General features: G+C 46.9%; 1 protein-coding gene across 10 annotated transcripts in view; it reads right to left on the reverse strand.

Annotated features, from left to right (window-relative positions):
• Positions 1 to 18,032, reverse strand: part of SENP6 (SUMO specific peptidase 6) — a 914,216-nt gene that overhangs the window by 354,224 nt on the left and 541,960 nt on the right. For all 10 annotated transcript variants that reach the window (XM_069235653.1, XM_069235659.1, XM_069235655.1 and 7 more), the window contains one exon: positions 9,737 to 9,856. In XM_069235653.1, the coding sequence (XP_069091754.1) occupies positions 9,737 to 9,856 (120 nt within the window). The remainder of the gene's footprint in view (positions 1 to 9,736; positions 9,857 to 18,032) is intronic.

The following is an 18,032-nucleotide window of genomic DNA, read 5'->3' on the forward strand; positions in this document are numbered from 1 at the left end:
CTTTCTTACCTTGGCCATGTCTCTGAGTATTGAACACCTTGTGCTTTTGGGAACTCCAGTGATGTTGCAGCTCTGAAATATGGCCAAACTGGTGGCAAGTGGCAACGTGGCAGCTGCACGCTTGACTTTTCTCAGTTCATGGGCAGTTATTTTGCGCCTTGGTTTTTCCACACGCTTCTTGCGACCCTGTTGACTATTTTGAATGAAACGCTTGATTGTTCGATGATCACGCTTCAGAAGCTTTGCAATTTTAAGAGTGCTGCATCCCTCTGCAAGATATCTCACTATTTTTTACTTTTCTGAGCCTGTCAAGTCCTTCTTTTGACCCATTTTGCCAAAGGAAAGGAAGTTGCCTAATAATTATGCACACCTGATATAGGGTGTTGATGTCATTAGACCACACCCCTTCTCATTACAGAGATGCACATCACCTAATATGGTTAATTGGTAGTAGGCTTTCGAGCCTGTACAGCTTGGAGTAAGACAACATGCATAAAGAGGATGATGTGGTCAAAATACTCATTTGCCTAATAATTCTGCACTCCCTGTATGCTGCAGCCCATGGGAGACCCCTGGTGTAGCTAGGCACCATATACTAGGGACTTGTGGGTGCCCCAGTACACCAATTGTGGGGTGTAAAAGTTATAAAGCAACATCATTTTCAGGAGAGAGCACAGACACTTGGGTCCTGGTTAGCAGGATCCCAGCGTACTACAGTGTGAACACACTGTCACTAGGCAAAAAGTGGGGGTAGCGATGCCAGAAAAAGGCTACTTTCCTATAGTGGCCTTGTCCGTAGTTTTTTCTGAGGAGGAATCATAACTTCCAGTGCTTACTCAAAAGTCAGCTTCCTCTTGAGCCATGGAGGTCAGGAAGGCTTTGCAAGTAAGTGGCAAGTCCCCACATGAATGTGGATTTTCATTTGCTGAATATCCAGTTTTTCCAAAATTGCTCGACTGGGGAAGTAGAGGCCGAGGAAGTCTTTGCAGATTTCAGCTCCAAGGGTTTCAGGTCCGAAGCTTTGAACTCAGAGGAGTGAGGCACTGTCGGCGTCAACGTGGTGGAAGTTGACTGCCAGACTGGCACCAAAGGTTGAGTCGCCGCTGAACACTGGTCTTGGTCCGAATAGGTCAATGCCTAAGATTTTGGCTTGGCAAGTACTTTTGGTGCTGGGGGCGGGACATCCAAAGCAGTTTTCTGGATCCGACCATGGCCAGATAGCAGTAGTGGACCGGGGACCTCAGGTTCTGAGCCCATGCAAGTCAAAGGTCTTTTGGTCTGCTTGGGTTGAAGGGCAGTGGCTGTAGTACTGCCGTGTTGAGCAGATGGAAGTTCCTGCATCTCCAAATCGCCCTCAAAGTCAGAGCCGGAGCTTTATTTGAGAGAGAAGGCCTCATTTTCTTTTACAGCTGGTTGCTCCTGGGCGTGCTCCTCACTGAAAATTTCAGTAGGGCCATCTGTGGCTATGTAAGACATCTTGAGGCGTCAAACCCTGCATTTCAGAAGTATTTTCTTTGACCTGAAGGACTTGCATGTGTAAGATTCCTTGTGGCCTGGAAACAAGCACAAGTTGCACACCAAATTGTGGTCTGGGTTCAGGTGCTCTGTGTGGCAACACAGACAAAACCAAAAAGGCATGCATTCCGTTACCAGTGGAGCATTTTCAGGAAAACTGGTAATGATATCTAAGGTAGGCCCCAAAGGGTAGTGCCTTGAAGGGGCTTCAGTCAAACAGAGTTGAAGCAGTGGGGTTTTCCGACAAGAATGACAATACTGTCAAAGGAGAAAGAAAAGAGAACCAAAGGTCGACCCGAAACTGAGTCAAAACGTCCGAATTCAATGGCAGAGAGAAAACAATCTAACAATAGAAACGATGCTCATGCGCATTACCACTGAAAGGAGTTGTCACTCGACCTGGTGACTGGAAAGACCTCTTCAAAGAAAAACAACTAGCAACTCCTGACCCAACACAAGATGGCAGGAGTATGCAGAGCATGTGTATCTATAGCCACACATGCCATCAAACATACATTTTCCTCTGCCACACATTAAGACTTGCTAAATGTTTTGGAGAAAACACACTACCACACATCACAGCAGTGCCAATCAGTCTATCGTCTACTGTGGTTCCCTTCATCACAGCACCAGTTTTCAGTGACTTGACATGTCTATATATTTTCATTTTTCTTCTGAAACTCAACATCAGCTAACATACTTCTTTTCCTATGACACTGAGGAAAAAAGCAACACCGGACTGCCCTTTTATCCATGACACTGGCAACAGCAAAGTCCAGAAGCCCCTCACTTTTTTCCACAATTAAACTATCAGCCCAATAAAAGCCACTTGATCTACCCCACGGCCCACCACTACAATTGACTAAGACAGACAGCAGAACATAAAGGTAAAGCCTCATTCTTAGTCAATGTCCTTATTTAACAATTTGCACACACAAACCATGAAAATCTTTCTATGCAACACTGCTTTCTTGCAAGTATTTTGTGCCATGGCACCCTACTCCATTCAGACCTGCAAGCAGAGCACTCCCCACTTACAAGGAATTCACATGGACTCTTGTGCACCTTCTTTAGGATACCCATTTAGGCCAAGAGTCACAATCATTTTCCACCAGCAGTTCTGGTGAAGGGACTATTCCTCCCAATGGCTCTGCTCTTCCACTACTACAGTCAGTGATAAAGTGTGGTGCGCTGCTACAATAAGCAACAAGTGGATTCATAGCACAATAACATTGGCAGTATACAGCTCCCTTGCAATGCACCTCCGAGTTAGAGGGTGCCATGGACTCGTGCACTGAGTACACTGTTAGAAAAGAAACTGTACCATATGACAAAAGTGGTCTAACAAAAATGGTCCTACATACATCGACTTTGCACAACCCTGTTTTGCAGCACTTCAACCTTGATGTAAAAAATATCGCCCACAGGCAGTACTGACAGAAAAATGTATCGGCATCAGCACTGTATCCTTCAACGTGTAGCTCCCCCTGCCCTCAGCTATCACTGCAAATGTTCACAGCTGTACTGCTCAAAGAGAAAGTGCAACTTCTCAGAGATCTCTGGATGATTATTCACTGCCTGCCCTCTTTCCCAAGCTTTTTCTCCTCAGTATACACACTGACCTCTCAGCCTAGCTAGGACATTTCAGAATGGGCACTATCAAATCCTTTTTTTCTGGTTATGGGGCCCCTCTTCAATCACAAATTCTCCTCCCCTTAAATCTGGAACAGCTCCTCACTGCCACCAGTGTCCTGCTTGTAGGAGGCTGGCCTGGTCTGTAAGAGGTATCAAAGGTACCTAAGCCTTATACCAGGTCCAGTTATCCCATATTAGTGAAATGTAGTCAGTGTCTCGCACCTGTTTAGAGGTAGCTGTAGCTAAGCAGCCAAGGCTGAACTAGGAGAAACGCAAAGCTCTTGCAATACCACTGTAGTCACATAGTAATCGCACACATGAAAGAAAATACTCAGTGTTACAAAAATAAAGGTACTTTATGTTGGTGACACAAATGCCAAAAATACCTTCGAGACTATACTTCCTTGGGAGGTAAGTAATATACACAATATATACACTAGCAACCAAAAACAGGTAAGTACACAGTCAAAAAACAGTGTAAATAGAGAAAACCACAATAGGCTGCATTGGGCCTAGGGTGAATACAAACTATACAGTAAAATAGTGGAATGCGAAAGACGATTTCCCACCTAGGCAAGTGTAGTGTGCAGAGGGCCGCTGGGAGGGTAAGAAAACACCAAAGGTAAGTAGCAGAACCCACCCTAGAGCCCAGGAAAACAGGAGCAAATCACAGTAAGTTTCTTGAAACACACAAGAAGATGTGATGGAAGATTATGCAAGAACCAGAAGAGACTGCAAGACACCAACGATGGATTCCTGGACCTGGAGACCTCTGGAAGAAGGGGGCCAAGTCTAAGAAGCACTGAAGAGTCCTGGGAGAATAGGAGCCCCTGCTAACCCGGATGAAGGTGCAAAAGAAGAACCACCGGTGAGAAGACAAAGTCAGTTATGCACCCAAGAAGACAGATGCGGGTTTCCTGGTTGGTGCAAATGATGTCCCACGCCAGATGGATGACTGCAGTATGATTTGCGTTGCTGGATCCCACCAACAAGCCTTGGCACACACAAAGCTCATGGCTAGCAGAAAATGGTGCTGGCCGGGACCAGTAGGGACCTGGTGGTCTCTACCCAGGAGGGGGAGAGAGAAGGGGCTCTCAGCAACTCAGAGAGCCCTCAGAAGACCAGGAAGGGCGCACAGGAGTCCCACAGCACAGGGACAAATGGAGGCCCATGCAGCACGACACAAAGGATCCCACGGTGCCGGAGAAACACTTAGGAAGCTGTGCGTCACAGGATGGAGTTCTAGGGGCCTAAGCTGTGCTGTGCACGAAGAACTTCTTGGAAGGTTGCACACAAGCCTTGGAATCTGCAAGTCAAGCGGTGCACAGGGGTACTGCCTTGCGTGGGGAGGCAAGCTCTTACCTCCACCATAGTTGGACAGCTGGACCTTGGGACTGTCAGGGTTACTTTAGTCCACCACCCCTGTTGCAGGATCCACGTTCATTGTCTGGAGAGAGGTCCCACGCCACCGGTCTTCACTGCAGATAGGTGCATGCTGAAGCAGGGAAGTGACTGAGTCACTCCACTGGAGATTCCTTCAGTTCTTCTGGGGGAGGCTGAAGACAGGCAGTCCTTGGAGGATTCAAAACCTGGAAACTGCTGTAGGAAAGTACCATCTTGCCTGGCATGTTACCCCCATTTTTCACTGTATATATGTTGTTTTAGTTGTATGTGTCACTGGGACCCTGTTCACCAGGGCCCCAGTGCTCATAAGTGTGCCTGAATGTGTTACCTGTGTAGTGACTAACTGTCTCACTGAGGCTCTGCTAATCAGAACCTCAGTGGTTATGCTCTCTCATTTCTTTCCAAATTGTCACTAACAGGCTAGTGACCATTTTTACCAATTTACATTGGCTTACTGGAACACCCTTATAATTCCCTAGTATATGGTACTGAGGTACCCAGGGTATTGGGGTTCCAGGAGATCCCTATGGGCTGCAGCATTTCTTTTGCCACCCATAGGGAGCTCTGACAATTCTTACACAGGCCTGCCACTGCAGCCTGAGTGAAATAACGTCCACGTTATTTCACAGCCATTTTACACTGCACTTAAGTAACTTATAAGTCACCTATATGTCTAACCTTTACCTGGTAAAGGTTAGGTGCAAAGTTACTTAGTGTGAGGGCACCCTGGCACTAGCCAAGGTACCCCCACATTGTTCAGGGCCAATTCCCCGGACTTTGTGAGTGCGGGGACACCATTACACGCGTGCACTACATATAGGTCACTACCTATATGTAGCTTCACAATGGTAACTCCGAATATGGCCATGTAACATGTCTATGATCATGGAATTGCCCCCTCTATACCATCCTGGCATAGTTGGCACAATCCCATGATCCCAGTGGTCTGTAGCACAGACCCTGGTACTGCCAAACTGCCCTTCCTGGGGTTTCACTGCAGCTGCTGCTGCTGCCAACCCCTCAGACAGGCAGCTGCCCTCCTGGGGTCCAGCCAGGCCTGGCCCAGGATGGCAGAACAAAGGACTTCCTCTGAGAGAGGGTGTTACACCCTCTCCCTTTGGAAAATGGTGTGAAGGCAGGGGAGGAGTAGCCTCCCCCAGCCTCTGGAAATACTTTCTTGGGCACAGATGTGCCCAATTCTGCATAAGCCAGTCTACACCGGTTCAGGGGACCCCTTAGCCCTGCTCTGGCGCGAAACTGGACAAAGGAAAGGGGAGTGACCACTCCCCTGACCTGCACCTCCCCTGGGAGGTGTCCAGAGCTCCTCCAGTGTGCTCCAGACCTCTGCCATCTTGAAAACAGAGGTGCTGCTGGCACACTGGACTGCTCTGAGTGGCCAGTGCCACCAGGTGACGTCAGAGACTCCTTCTGATAGGCTCCTTCAGGTGTTGCTAGCCTATCCTCTCTCCTAGGTAGCCAAACCCTCTTTTCTGGCTATTTAGGGTCTCTGTCTCTGGGGAAACTTTAGATAACGAATGCAAGAGCTCATCCGAGTTCCTCTGCATCTCTCTCTTCACCTTCTGCCAAGGAATCGACTGCTGACCGCGCTGGAAGCCTGCAAAACTGCAACATAGTATCAAAGACGACTACTGCAACTCTGTAACGCTGATCCTGCCGCCTTCTCGACTGTTTTCCTGGTGGTGCATGCTGTGGGGGTAGTCTGCCTCCTCTCTGCACTAGAAGCTCCGAAGAAATCTCCCGTGGGTCGACGGAATCGTCCCCCTGCAACCGCAGGCACCAAAAAGCTGCATTACCGGTCCCTTGGGTCTCCTCTCAGCACGACGAGCGAGGTCCCCCGAATCCAGCAACTCTGTCCAAGTGACCCCCACAGTCCAGTGACTCTTCAGTCCAAGTTTGGTGGAGGTAAGTCCTTGCCTCACCTCGCTAGACCTCATTGCTGGGAACCGCGACTTTTGCAGCTACTCCGGCCCCTGTGCACTTCCGGCGGAAATCCTTCGTGCACAGCCAAGCCTGGGTCCACGGCACTCTAACCTGCATTGCACGACTTTCTAAGTTGGTCTCCGGCGACTCCTTTGTGTAACTTCGGGTGAGCACTGTTTCACGCATCCTCGTAGTGCCTGTTTCTGGCACTTCTCCGGGTGCTACCTGCTGCTAAGAGGGCTCCTTGTCTTGCTCGACGTCCCCTCTACCTCCTGGTCCAATTTGCGACCTCCTGGTCCCTCCTGGGCCACAGCAGCATCCAAAAACGCTAACCGCACGATTTGCAGCTAACAAGGCTTGTTGGCGTTCTTTCGGCGGGAAAACACTTCTGCACGACTCTACAAGGCGAGAGGGATCCGTCCTCCAAAGGGGAAGTCTCTAGCCCTTTGCGTTCCTGCAGAAACTGCAGCTTCTTCAGTCCAGTCGAAGCTTCTTTGCACCCGCAGCTGGCATTTCCTGGGCATCTGCCCATCTCCGACTTGCTTGTGACTTTTGGACTTGGTCCCCTTGTTCCACAGGTACCCCAGATTGGAAATCCAGCGTTGTTGCATTGTTGGTTTGTGTCTTTCCTGCCTTATTCCCCTATCACGACTTCTTTGTCCTTTGGGGAACTTTAGTGCACTTTGTACTCACTTTTCAGGGTCTTGGGGTGGGCTATTTTTCTAACCCTCACTATTTTCTAATAGTCCCAGCGACCCTCTATGAGGTCACATAGGTTTGGGGTCCATTCGTGGTTCGCATGCCACTTTTGGAGTATATGGTTTGTGTTGCCCCTATCCCTATGTGTCCCCATTGCATCCTATTGTAACTATACATTGTTTGCACTGTTTTCTAAGACTATACTGCATATTACTGGTATTGTGTATATATATCTTGTGTATATTTCCTATCCTCTCACTGAGGGTACACTCTGAGATACTTTGGCATATTGTCATAAAAATAAAGTACCTTTATTTTTAGTATAACTGTGTATTGTGTTTTCCTATGATATTGTGCATATGACACTAAGTGGTACTGTAGGAGCTTCACTCGTCTCCTAGTTCAGCCTAAGCTGCTCTGCTAAGCTACCATTATCTATCAGCCTATGCTGCTAGACACCCTATACACTAATAAGGGATAACTGGGCCTGGTGCAAGGTGCAAGTACCCCTTGGTACTCACTACAAGCCAGTCCAGCCTCCTACAACTGCTGCAGTTTGACAGAAGCTGAAGTTACAATGTTGCAGAAGTCGTCTTTGCTTCTTTGTTGCAGTTTGTAGAGTCCCTGGAGGATTCAGCTGCGGTTCCGTCCGTAGAAGATGAAGTAAAGGATGCAAAGGATTCCTGCTGGAGTCTTGCAATCTGAATCTGAAGAAACACCCAGAGGAGAGACCCTAAATAGCCCTGAAAGGGGGATTGGTCACTTACCAAGGTAAGCACCTATCAGGGGAGGGCTCTTACGTCACCTTCTGGCAATGGCCAGTCAGATGCTCCCAGAGTGCCCCACCACCTTGGAATCCAAGATGGCAAAACCCAAGGACACTCTGGAGGAGCTCTGGGTACCACCCCTGGAGTGGTGACGGACAAGGGAGTGGTTACTCCCCTTTCTTTTGTCCAGTTCCGTGGCAGAGCAGGGACTGGGGGGTCCCTGAACCAGTGTAGACTGGATTATGCAAGGAGGGCACCATCTGTGACCCACCCAGGAGGCTACCACACCCATGCCTGTAACACCGATTTCCAAAGAGAGAGGGTGTAACACCCCTCTCCCAGAGGAAATCCTTTGTTCTGCCTTCCTGGGCTTGAGCTGCTCAAGCAACAGGAGAGCAGAAACCGGTCTGTGAGGTGGCAGCAGATGGGGCTGCCTGGAAAACCTCAGAAGGCTGGTCTGGCAGTACTGGGGTCCAATGTGGAGCCCCCAGAGTGCATGGATTGTGCAACCAATACTAGAATCAGTATTGGGGTACAATTCCCAGTTGTTAGAAACCTTACATGGTCATATTTGGGGTTACCATTACGGGCCCTGGATGACATGTTGGCACCTCTGCTAGTGCAGGGGTGCCCTCACACACAGGTATTTTGCACCCAGCCTTCAGGGTTGGTAGGCCTGACATATAGGTGACTTATAAGTAACCTGGTGCAGTGAAAATGGCTGTGAAAGGGTGCATGCCCCATTTCACGCAAACTGCCAAGGCAGTACTGCAGAAGCCTTTGCATGGGTTCCCTATGGGTGAAAAAAGTAGGTAGCCAGGCTATAGAGGTTCCAGGGGATCCCTATAGACTGCAGCATTAGATACTATATACTAGGGACTTATAAGGGGTGACCAGTATGCCAATTTGGGATGAAATACTGGGTTACCTGTATGTAGTGACAAATTTGGGAACAGAGAGAGCATACACACTGGATCGTGGTTAGCAAGATCCCGGTGACACAGTCAAGCATACTGACAAAAACAGTGAAACATACTGACAAGTAGGCCAAAGACCACAAGCACTCAAGACCTGGCTAGCGGAATCCCAGTGATACAAACACACTGACAAACAGGCCAAAAATGGGGGTAACCATGCTAGAAAGAGGCTACTTTCTCACACTGCTGCATCTCCATCCAAATTCTTTTAAAATCATGTTAAAAGGTTGTAGTTTGACGACAGAATTAGAAGATAAACTCTATATTCCATGATCATCTTTAATTGCCTCCACAGCCCCACATATTTTATTCAGGATCCAGCCTCCCCCAAACTGTAATCAACTGTGTAGCCTGACCCACCACAAAGACCCCAACATTCCATGCATCACACATTTTCACAGAACCCACACAAAATTCCACAGCATGCCTATTCAGACTATGTATAAACATACACACACAGTCATTATATAACCCCTTTCCATGCAGATAGTATAATAGTAGACATCACTATGTTTACAGTATAAAGATATAAAACCTGTGTAGTTAAATTCATAATAAGCATGCATTTTGCTGTACTTAAAATGCTGAAAAATGAGACTTGAATAATGTCTTTATAATAATCTTTTAGTGTTAACCCTTTTTACACAATGATAAAACCTTTTAAAGAAAGGCTTGCAGTTATTGTTTGCTATTTAAAGAGACATTAAAATATTACACTCTGGCCATTAGATGTTGGCATAAGTGTCTTTTTTATGTTTCTTCATAGGAGCACAGGCAATATGACAAAATTGTACTTACGATAGGTTTGCTGTTTCCTGATAATTTCTCCTCTCTCTCTGATTAAGACGCTTATAGAAAAATGAACTGAACATATGGATTCTGTCAGCATCCTTTCTTAACTTTTCAAGTACCAAATACCTATTCAAATCGGAATACAACGAGAAATGTAGGTGCTTTGAAAAGCATAAGGATATTACATCTTAACACAATAAAGGAACAATTTCTGTAAGATCTAATCCACTCCAATCACAAACGAATCGACTGTCACCAAATGTAAAAAATGTTCTACCTCTTAGTTCTTCTCTCTTGGTCTATATTTGTCCTCTGAGGGAAGCGCTGGGAAGCCCCGTTGCTCTATACATTTTATTAACATAACAATGATGTGCACACATCAAACTAAACCTAGATCAAAACTTGGGGACACCAGTGTCACAATGGGTATGCACCCTGAACCTCAGGAAGTGTCCTACGCAAGATGCCCCAGGAATCTCTCTTTAAACGGATGCAGTCACTCACTACATCAGCTTGAAGAGGGCATTTTTAAAATGCAGCCTGCAGTGAAAAGTGAATTATGGGCTCCAAACAACCAGTCCACCTTTCACTAATGTGCTGTTCAGAGAGCAGAAGCGAGCACTCAGAACAGCACATTCACTAGACAGGGTGCACGGTTCTGGTCTGCACGAGGTGCACCCAGACAAAATATGCCCCACAGCAGAGACCATGGTAGTTGGCCCTGTGCGTTATACATTCCTTAGTGTACCAAAGATGATCTAATAAAACACAGAATGTACCCAATGCCAATGTCTGATCTTGACACGCTTGGAAAACTATATCAGTCGGAAAGCATTAATGCAAAAACATTTACATTAAACCCACATTATCCTACCAACTGGACAGATTGACTCTACAATTCTCAGCAGGGATATACTTTCAGACCATGGGAAAATGTTTCTAAAAAATGTGGTTTTAAAAATTACATTTCAAAGCGTATTTCAAACATGCAATTCTTTATGAAATGTTCTATCTTTTCCAAAAGTTCTCCCATACCAAGACAAACAATGAAAGGCAGTTTCACTTTGTGTTTTTTGATTGTTTGCTCTAAAAGAGAAAAGGTTTCTTTACACAGAAGGGTGCACACACAAGTACAAGTAGGACACGAGGTGAGAGCAAAATGCAATGGTTGAAAGCAGGGGAGTACCACCATAGCACAGAGCACTTAATTCTAGTGGTCCATCTATGTGGAGTGCTTCACATTCAATAGATTGGACGACTGAGACAATATGAAATATTTTGTTCAGAATGTATGGGAATAAGGACTGTTATTTGAACTAAGGCGGTATGCTGCAGTACTCTTGCATTGCATGACAATGTGAGCATCCTTTGGAAGGTGGATGTTGATGTGGGAAGGTGTGTGTGTTAAATTGCGTGTGAGTGACTGCCTAACACTCACTCATCTTCCCTACTCATGTTATGTGAATGTCTCATGTGGATCCATATTAAAAGTTTGGAGGTGTTTGTTATTTGTGTAATTAATTACTGAGGATTACATATAACCCTATATCCCCATGCACTGACATGTCTGCGACTTACGTGTGAGCAAGCAACATCCAGTAAGGTTTAAGTTGCTCCTACATATGTGTGACTCAGAGAGGAGTTTCTGGCGGTAAGAATGTTGTAAGGCTAATCTAATGCATAAATGTGCCTCGATAGTGTGAGGTATTTCCTACCAAAGTGAACGACAACTGCTGAAGTTTTCATCCAGGGCAACTAAAGATTGGCCTTTCACAAGACTTGACAGAAAAGAAGGTGACAAACCAATTGGCCAAAGACTACACACTTTTCATAGATGTCTCAAGTGTTTGTTGTAAAAATTGGTAGTGGACAGAAAAAGGATCAGTTACAGTTTCATACTTAACCATAATGAGGAAATTATTTGTTATTACTCTTAAAGCCTTAATAGTCATACTAGCTTCTATAAGAAATATGACAACATACACACGACGATCCTCCCTCTGCTCAACACCGATTCGAACTTGCAAAGTCACCTCAACACAAACTTTTTATTTTTAAGATATGCTGAAGTTTTTCAGGATCAAAATTGAAAAACTGAGTGCTCTAACTCTGCGCTAACAGGCAGGGGGCATCTCTGCCGTGGAGTTATATTTTTTGAGCAGCCCAGCTGAGATGTGTTAATTTTTGGTTCCATGGACCCTCCCTCATCTTGCAGCAGTGGTGGTAGGATGGATCCGGTATGGTGCACAACAGATGACTGGAGAAGCATAGTTTGCAAACTAGGACTTGTAAGGAACTACTAGCCACTAATTCTAATAAAGAAGAATCCTTGAATTTCACTGACATACGAGACCCAGGTCAAAAAAAAGGTTGGCAGCATCTGCTGTGGCTGATATAAGGGCCTTGATCACAAAAGAACAACTTACAAGTCAGAAACAGTTTCCAGGAAACAGGAGCATATTTAGTCAGCTTGACATTTTCCCATATCATAGATTGTGTAATACAATGCGGATACTACTCCCCGATTTCTTAGAGGAAGAACCCTCTCCCATGCCCACGCTCACAACGGTTATTAGTAATCCCAGCGCACAACATTTTATATGCTTAATCCACAGGAGGGGTGCTCACAGAGGCTGACCAAAGCCCCAGAGCACCAGAAGTGGATGGAAAGCAGAATTAGGGCAGCTCTGACAGATGATCAGTGGAAATACTGCTGCATACGGACAAAAAGGTATTTCATGAACACTAGGCATAAATTACTGCACTTTAAATGTATTCACAGCTACTACTATACCCTGGCTCAACTGCAGCATTCACATACCCCATGTATTAGATGCTCATATGGGAAGACTGACTTTATTCACTTGGCATGGATGAGTCTTGGGGTAGTAGAATCCTGAGGTGATATATGCATACTGAATTGCAAATGTGACAAAACAGATTATATTTCTTTGCCCTTGCAGCATTGCTGGATATGTTTAAGACGTCACACCATCAGGGAAGTTAACATGGCCTTTCTCCTGACCAAGATTCGAATAGCAATTTGTTGAGGTTGATATCAAAAAGTTGCCAACTGGGCCAAAGGTCTCATCTTTTGACGCAATGTATGATTTTTCTTGTAACCTGCTTCCAGTGTCGTCCAGACCTGAACACATATGGGCTCCTTCACAGCTGTGCCTGCAATCCCAGATTGCCAGCCCTAGGTGCACATTCTAGCTTTCTAGCTACACGATATTTGTTCAATGGGGGTATGAGCAGAACTTTCTAGATGCCCTTTTGTAGGTGATCTCAGTCACAAAGGTGGTTTGTATTAAAATGAGGAAATATTGGCTTGTAAGCTTATTGGCTGCATGGTAAGAAAAGGACTTTATTAAAAAAAAAAGTATAAAGAAATTAAATGTTTTAAAGAAAATCTAAAACTAATCCCTTCTATTATGTGCTACTGCAACAATAGGTACAATGCCTTCTATAAATATCATGCACAGACCTCAGTGGGGGCATGGAGTAATGTGCCAGCACTATGTACAAATCTAAAGAAATGTTCAGTTACGTTTCTGGTGGATAATCTATCTAACTGCAGATTTCTCACCTTGTGGATTTTCCTCAAATGTCAGATATGGTCCAGAAACTTTAAAGCAGTACTCCTGCTTGTCGGTAGGGGGTGTTGTGCAGTTCCACGCAGATGTTGTTCCACTATGAAAGTGATGAGCAGAGTCAAATATTCCACCCATGCATGTTGTCAGCTGCTTTTTGAGACTTTCTGCGAACTCAGATGCAGAGCCAATCGGTAGATTTGAAAACAAGGAGCTCGGAGTGTTTGTGAGGAATCTGCAGTTAGAAACAGTATCTGTAGGAAACAACTTCTTTGCAGATTCATACCCCACCCCTTGAACTACTAGATGCTGGTTTTCGACTCTGACATTGCACTGAGGCCAGCTATTCAGATATTATTGGCAGAGCTCTTTCCTCTAAAACAAGTGAACTCTAACTGTAACCCAACCGGTATGGACTTTAGCACCACTTTAAGTCCCTAGTAAATGGTACCCTGGTACCTAGGGCATGGGTACTAAAGAGGGTTCCCTAAGGACTGAAGCATGTCTTATGCCACCCTCAGGAATTCACAAAAGTAAGAACAGACTGCCATCGCAGGCTGCGTGACATGGTGCACACCATGATTGAAAATATGATATGGCACTCTCCAGTGTGTTTTGCCAAAGATACTGAATGGCTATATGTAGGTCACCCCTACCCCAGGCCTTGGGGCCCTAAGGCAGGGTGCATTGTAGCACATTTGAGGACATGTCTGCATGAGCAGATATGCCCTTGTAATGTTGAGCACTACTGCTAGATATTACAAGTGAGCAAGAAAGCCATCTTAAGGTATGACCTGGGCACTGGTCAAAACGAGTTACCCAGCTAAACAATGGCTTCTCTGAAACCTATGGTGTTAGGTATCAAACATTTCGTCTTAGAAGACCCATATTGATGCCAGTATTGGATTTAGTATGACATACACCTAGAGGGCACCTTAACAGTGCCTCCTGAAACCTTACTATCCCTCTAGTGTGCTGGCTGACTGGTGTCAACCAGCCTGCCACCAAAGACGAGTTTCTGACCCCCATGGAGATTAGAGGCCACACACTGAGGTCAAAAACAATGCCTGCTCTGGCATGAGGTATTACCAACTCCACCAGCAGGGTGGTTAATAAATCAGCATACCAAGGCAAGGGCCTACAAAGTCCCTGCCACCTTTGATATGGGACCCCGGCTTCCGCCAGACCTGGGAGAGGAAATTCCCAGACTTGAGGCCCATTTGCACCAAACAGGCAGGAAATTAGATAGTCAGGAGGCGTGTTACACTGTCAAGCTAGTCATACCCCAAGGGTGGGCTACCTGAAGTGAACACAAAAAGAATTCCACCATCTTGTGTGTGGTGAAATTAGGAACTCTGGGACAGGGTTATGCCCTCTCCCCACAGGAAGTGGTCAATAAGGGGGTGTAGTGACCCCAAAGGTAAGTAGCCAAATGGCTACTACTCTTCACTACCCTTAACGCCCCTATATTCCGTATTTAGGTGGCACCCAAACACCAGGAACTCTGTTTCACTGGACCAAAGAAGGACACGAAAGAGCCGGAAGAACTGAGGAGCAGCAATTAACTTGGCACCATCCCTGCTAGCCTGCCTGCTGTCCTTGACAGTGGCACCTAAGACGAAGGGTCCTGCAGCTGATCAGCCTCCAAAAGCCTAGGAAGGCTGCCAGCACTTCAAGAAGCAACAAGCATCTTCCTTGGGGCAGAGGAGCTGCTTCCCTGCACACTTGCAGGCATCAAAGACCAACACAAGAGTTACTGCCAGCGTGACCCTGCCAGACAAACCAACCCAAACCCCAAAGTCCAAGGAGGAATGAACCGACGGTGCCCATGAGATCCAGAGTGTGAGAAAATAGGGCTGATTGCTGAGGCCCCCTAACTTTTTGCCCCCATTTTCCACTTTTGGCTGGTGTTTTCCTGACTCTGATGGTGCCCTGGGTACTGCTAACCAGTCCCAGGGCCTGTGCTCTGTGTAAAATGGATATGCAAATTAGGCTAATTATAATTGGCTAAGTTAACCTACCTATAAGTCCCTAGTATATGGTAGGGCATGTAGGTTTAGGGACCACAGCATAGGTGGTGCACACATAGGTGCACTGCTGAGGTGCCCAGGGTCATTTTAAAGGCAGGCCTGCCTTGCTGGCTGCTTTTAAATTAAAGTTATATGCAAATTCGACTTTGGAATTAAAAGTAGTTCCAAAGTCTTAAACTACCTTATTTTTACATATAAGTCACCCCTAAGGTGTGCCCTATGTGCCCCTAGGGCTGGGTGCCATGTAACTATAAGCAGGGACTTTATAAAAATAGATTTATAAGCCCTGGTGAGGTAAAAACAGCCAAATTCGTTTTTCCCTCATAGAAGTAAATGGCCTTCATAGGCTAGAATGGGGAGACTTTATTTTAATTTTTAAAGTCTCCTTAAATGATGCATACCAAGAATTTGGTATCAAATTAATTGTTGTAATAAATCCCACAACTTCCAGTTGTTGGATTTAATATAACTCGTTCAGGTAAAAAGTTTTAGACTTTACCTAAAAAGTTGCCAATTTCAGCCCTGCATTGTTTTTGCTGCTGTGCTCTGATTGGCCAGCCTGCAGCAGCTTAGCCAAGCTGCCTTGATGAGGTGTGAAGTGGCCTGGCATCACACAAAGGAATGTGCCTGTGGGAGAGAATCTCCCCTCAGCAGATGGTGAGGCAGGAAGGGGGAGGGCTGCCAAACTTGTCTTCAAAGGCAGAGAAGGACATTTGCAGCAACCAGCAACACCCCCACATCCTGCAACCCCAGACAACTAGGTGCCCCCTTGATTAGATTAGGAGAGGGCAGGAGAGGGGTGTGTTTATGATTTTTAGCCACAACAGTGGGTGGGCTCAGCCAGATGTAACCTCCAAAAATCAGATTCAGCCATGATGGATTTTTAGAGAATGTTGCCTTCTGGGATGGATTTTTGCCACACTTCCCAGGAAGTGGTCATCACAGGGGGACGACCCTGTACCTGATTGGAGAACCAGGACCCCCCTGCTTTTCACCCAGGAGCAAGGATCAAACTGGCAGACCTGCACCCACACCTCAGATCCCCACAAGATTTCAACAAGAAAGAACTAAAGGAGAAGGAGGACTGCCCTGCTGGACCCCTGGCCTGCACCTGGAACCTGCACTCAGAAGGACTGCACCAGCTGCACACTTGGGCTTCACCACAAGAAGGACTTTGCCTGGCTTCAACTGGTTCAAGGAGGGACTCCCTGTTTGCTACAGGTGAAAAATTGCTAACCAGAGTCCCCTGCACCAACTCCTGAAGAAAGCGACCAGCTGACCACTGCCCAGTGGCCAAAAAGGAGTTTGCGCCGGGTGCATCCTGGGAGTTGTAGTCCGCACCCCCCAAGGACCATCTCAGAACTTCTGGACCCTTGGGGTGAGCTGTGGACCCCAAAAGAACCTTAAAAGGACATCTGGGTGAAGCCCCAGAAGTTTGTAGAAGTTTGGAGAATTTTCGTAAAAAAGCTCCATAGAGGGACCGACCCGCCGCGGCAACTCTAGCCGGTTTGCCTCAACCGCGACCTGGCCTGATTTGCTGGTTCGTCCCGGTAAAGAAAAATCTCTGAAAAAGAGACTAAGGGCCTCATTCTGACCCTGGCGGCCGGTGACCGCCAGGGTCACCGGCCACGGGAGCACCGCCGACAGGCTGGCGGTGCTCCGAAGGGCATTCTGACCGCGGCGGTTCAGCCGCGGTCAGAAAGGGTAAACCGGCGGTCACCCGCCGGTTTACCGCTGCCCTTCTGAATCCTCCATGGCCCCTACCGCCATCCTGTTCATGGCGGGAAACCCGCCATGAACAGGATGGCGGTAGGGGGTGCCGCGGGGCCCCTGGGGGCCCCTGCAGTGCCCATGCCAATGGCATGGGCACTGCAGGGGCCCCCGTAAGAGGGCCCCGCAAAGTATTTCAGTGTCTGCTATGCAGACACTGAAATACGCGACGGGTGCCACTGCACCCGTCGCACCTTCCCACTACGCCGGCTCAATTCTGAGCCGGCGTCCTCGTGGGAAGGTTGATTTGCCCTGGGCTGGCGGGCGGCCTTTTGGCGGGCGGCCTTTTGGCGGCCGCCCGCCAGCCCAGGGCAAATCTCATAATCACCGCAGCGGTCTTTCGACCGCGGTGCGGTGTTCTGACGGGGTTACTTTGGCTGGCGGCCTACGCCGCCCGCCAAAGTAAGAATCACCCCCTAAGTCCGAAGGTAAAAAGTTGACCGGGACCTCCCAGCCATCGTATCCGAGAAGGGCTCCATGGACGTCAGATCAAGATCCAGGTTTACCCCGGTCGAAGGATTTTCACCTCGAAAAAATGACTAATTCTGAAGGTAAAAATCTCCACCGAGGAATCCAGCATCGCGTATCCGGAGAAGGGCTCCAGGAGGTCGGATTGGACTGGCAGGTTCGTCCCGGTGAAGAAAATCTTCAAAATAAAGACTAAGTCAGAAGGTAACTTTTTAACCGAGGCCTCCCACGACCTGTAGCCGAGCAGGGCTCCATCGCGGTCGGCCTGAAACTTTGACTTTGCCCCGGTCGAGGTGCAACCAGATGACCCGATTGGCGCTTTTTGTTTCTAAGCGCTAGAAAAATAATAATTCTTTAAAAATTAATATCTCCGTTTCCCTTTATCCGATTTTATTTGTTTTTGCGTCATTTTAAAGATAAAAATATAAACTATTTTTATAA

This window comes from Pleurodeles waltl, chromosome 5, assembly GCF_031143425.1.
Source record: "Pleurodeles waltl isolate 20211129_DDA chromosome 5, aPleWal1.hap1.20221129, whole genome shotgun sequence".
NCBI lineage: Eukaryota > Metazoa > Chordata > Amphibia > Caudata > Salamandridae > Pleurodeles > Pleurodeles waltl.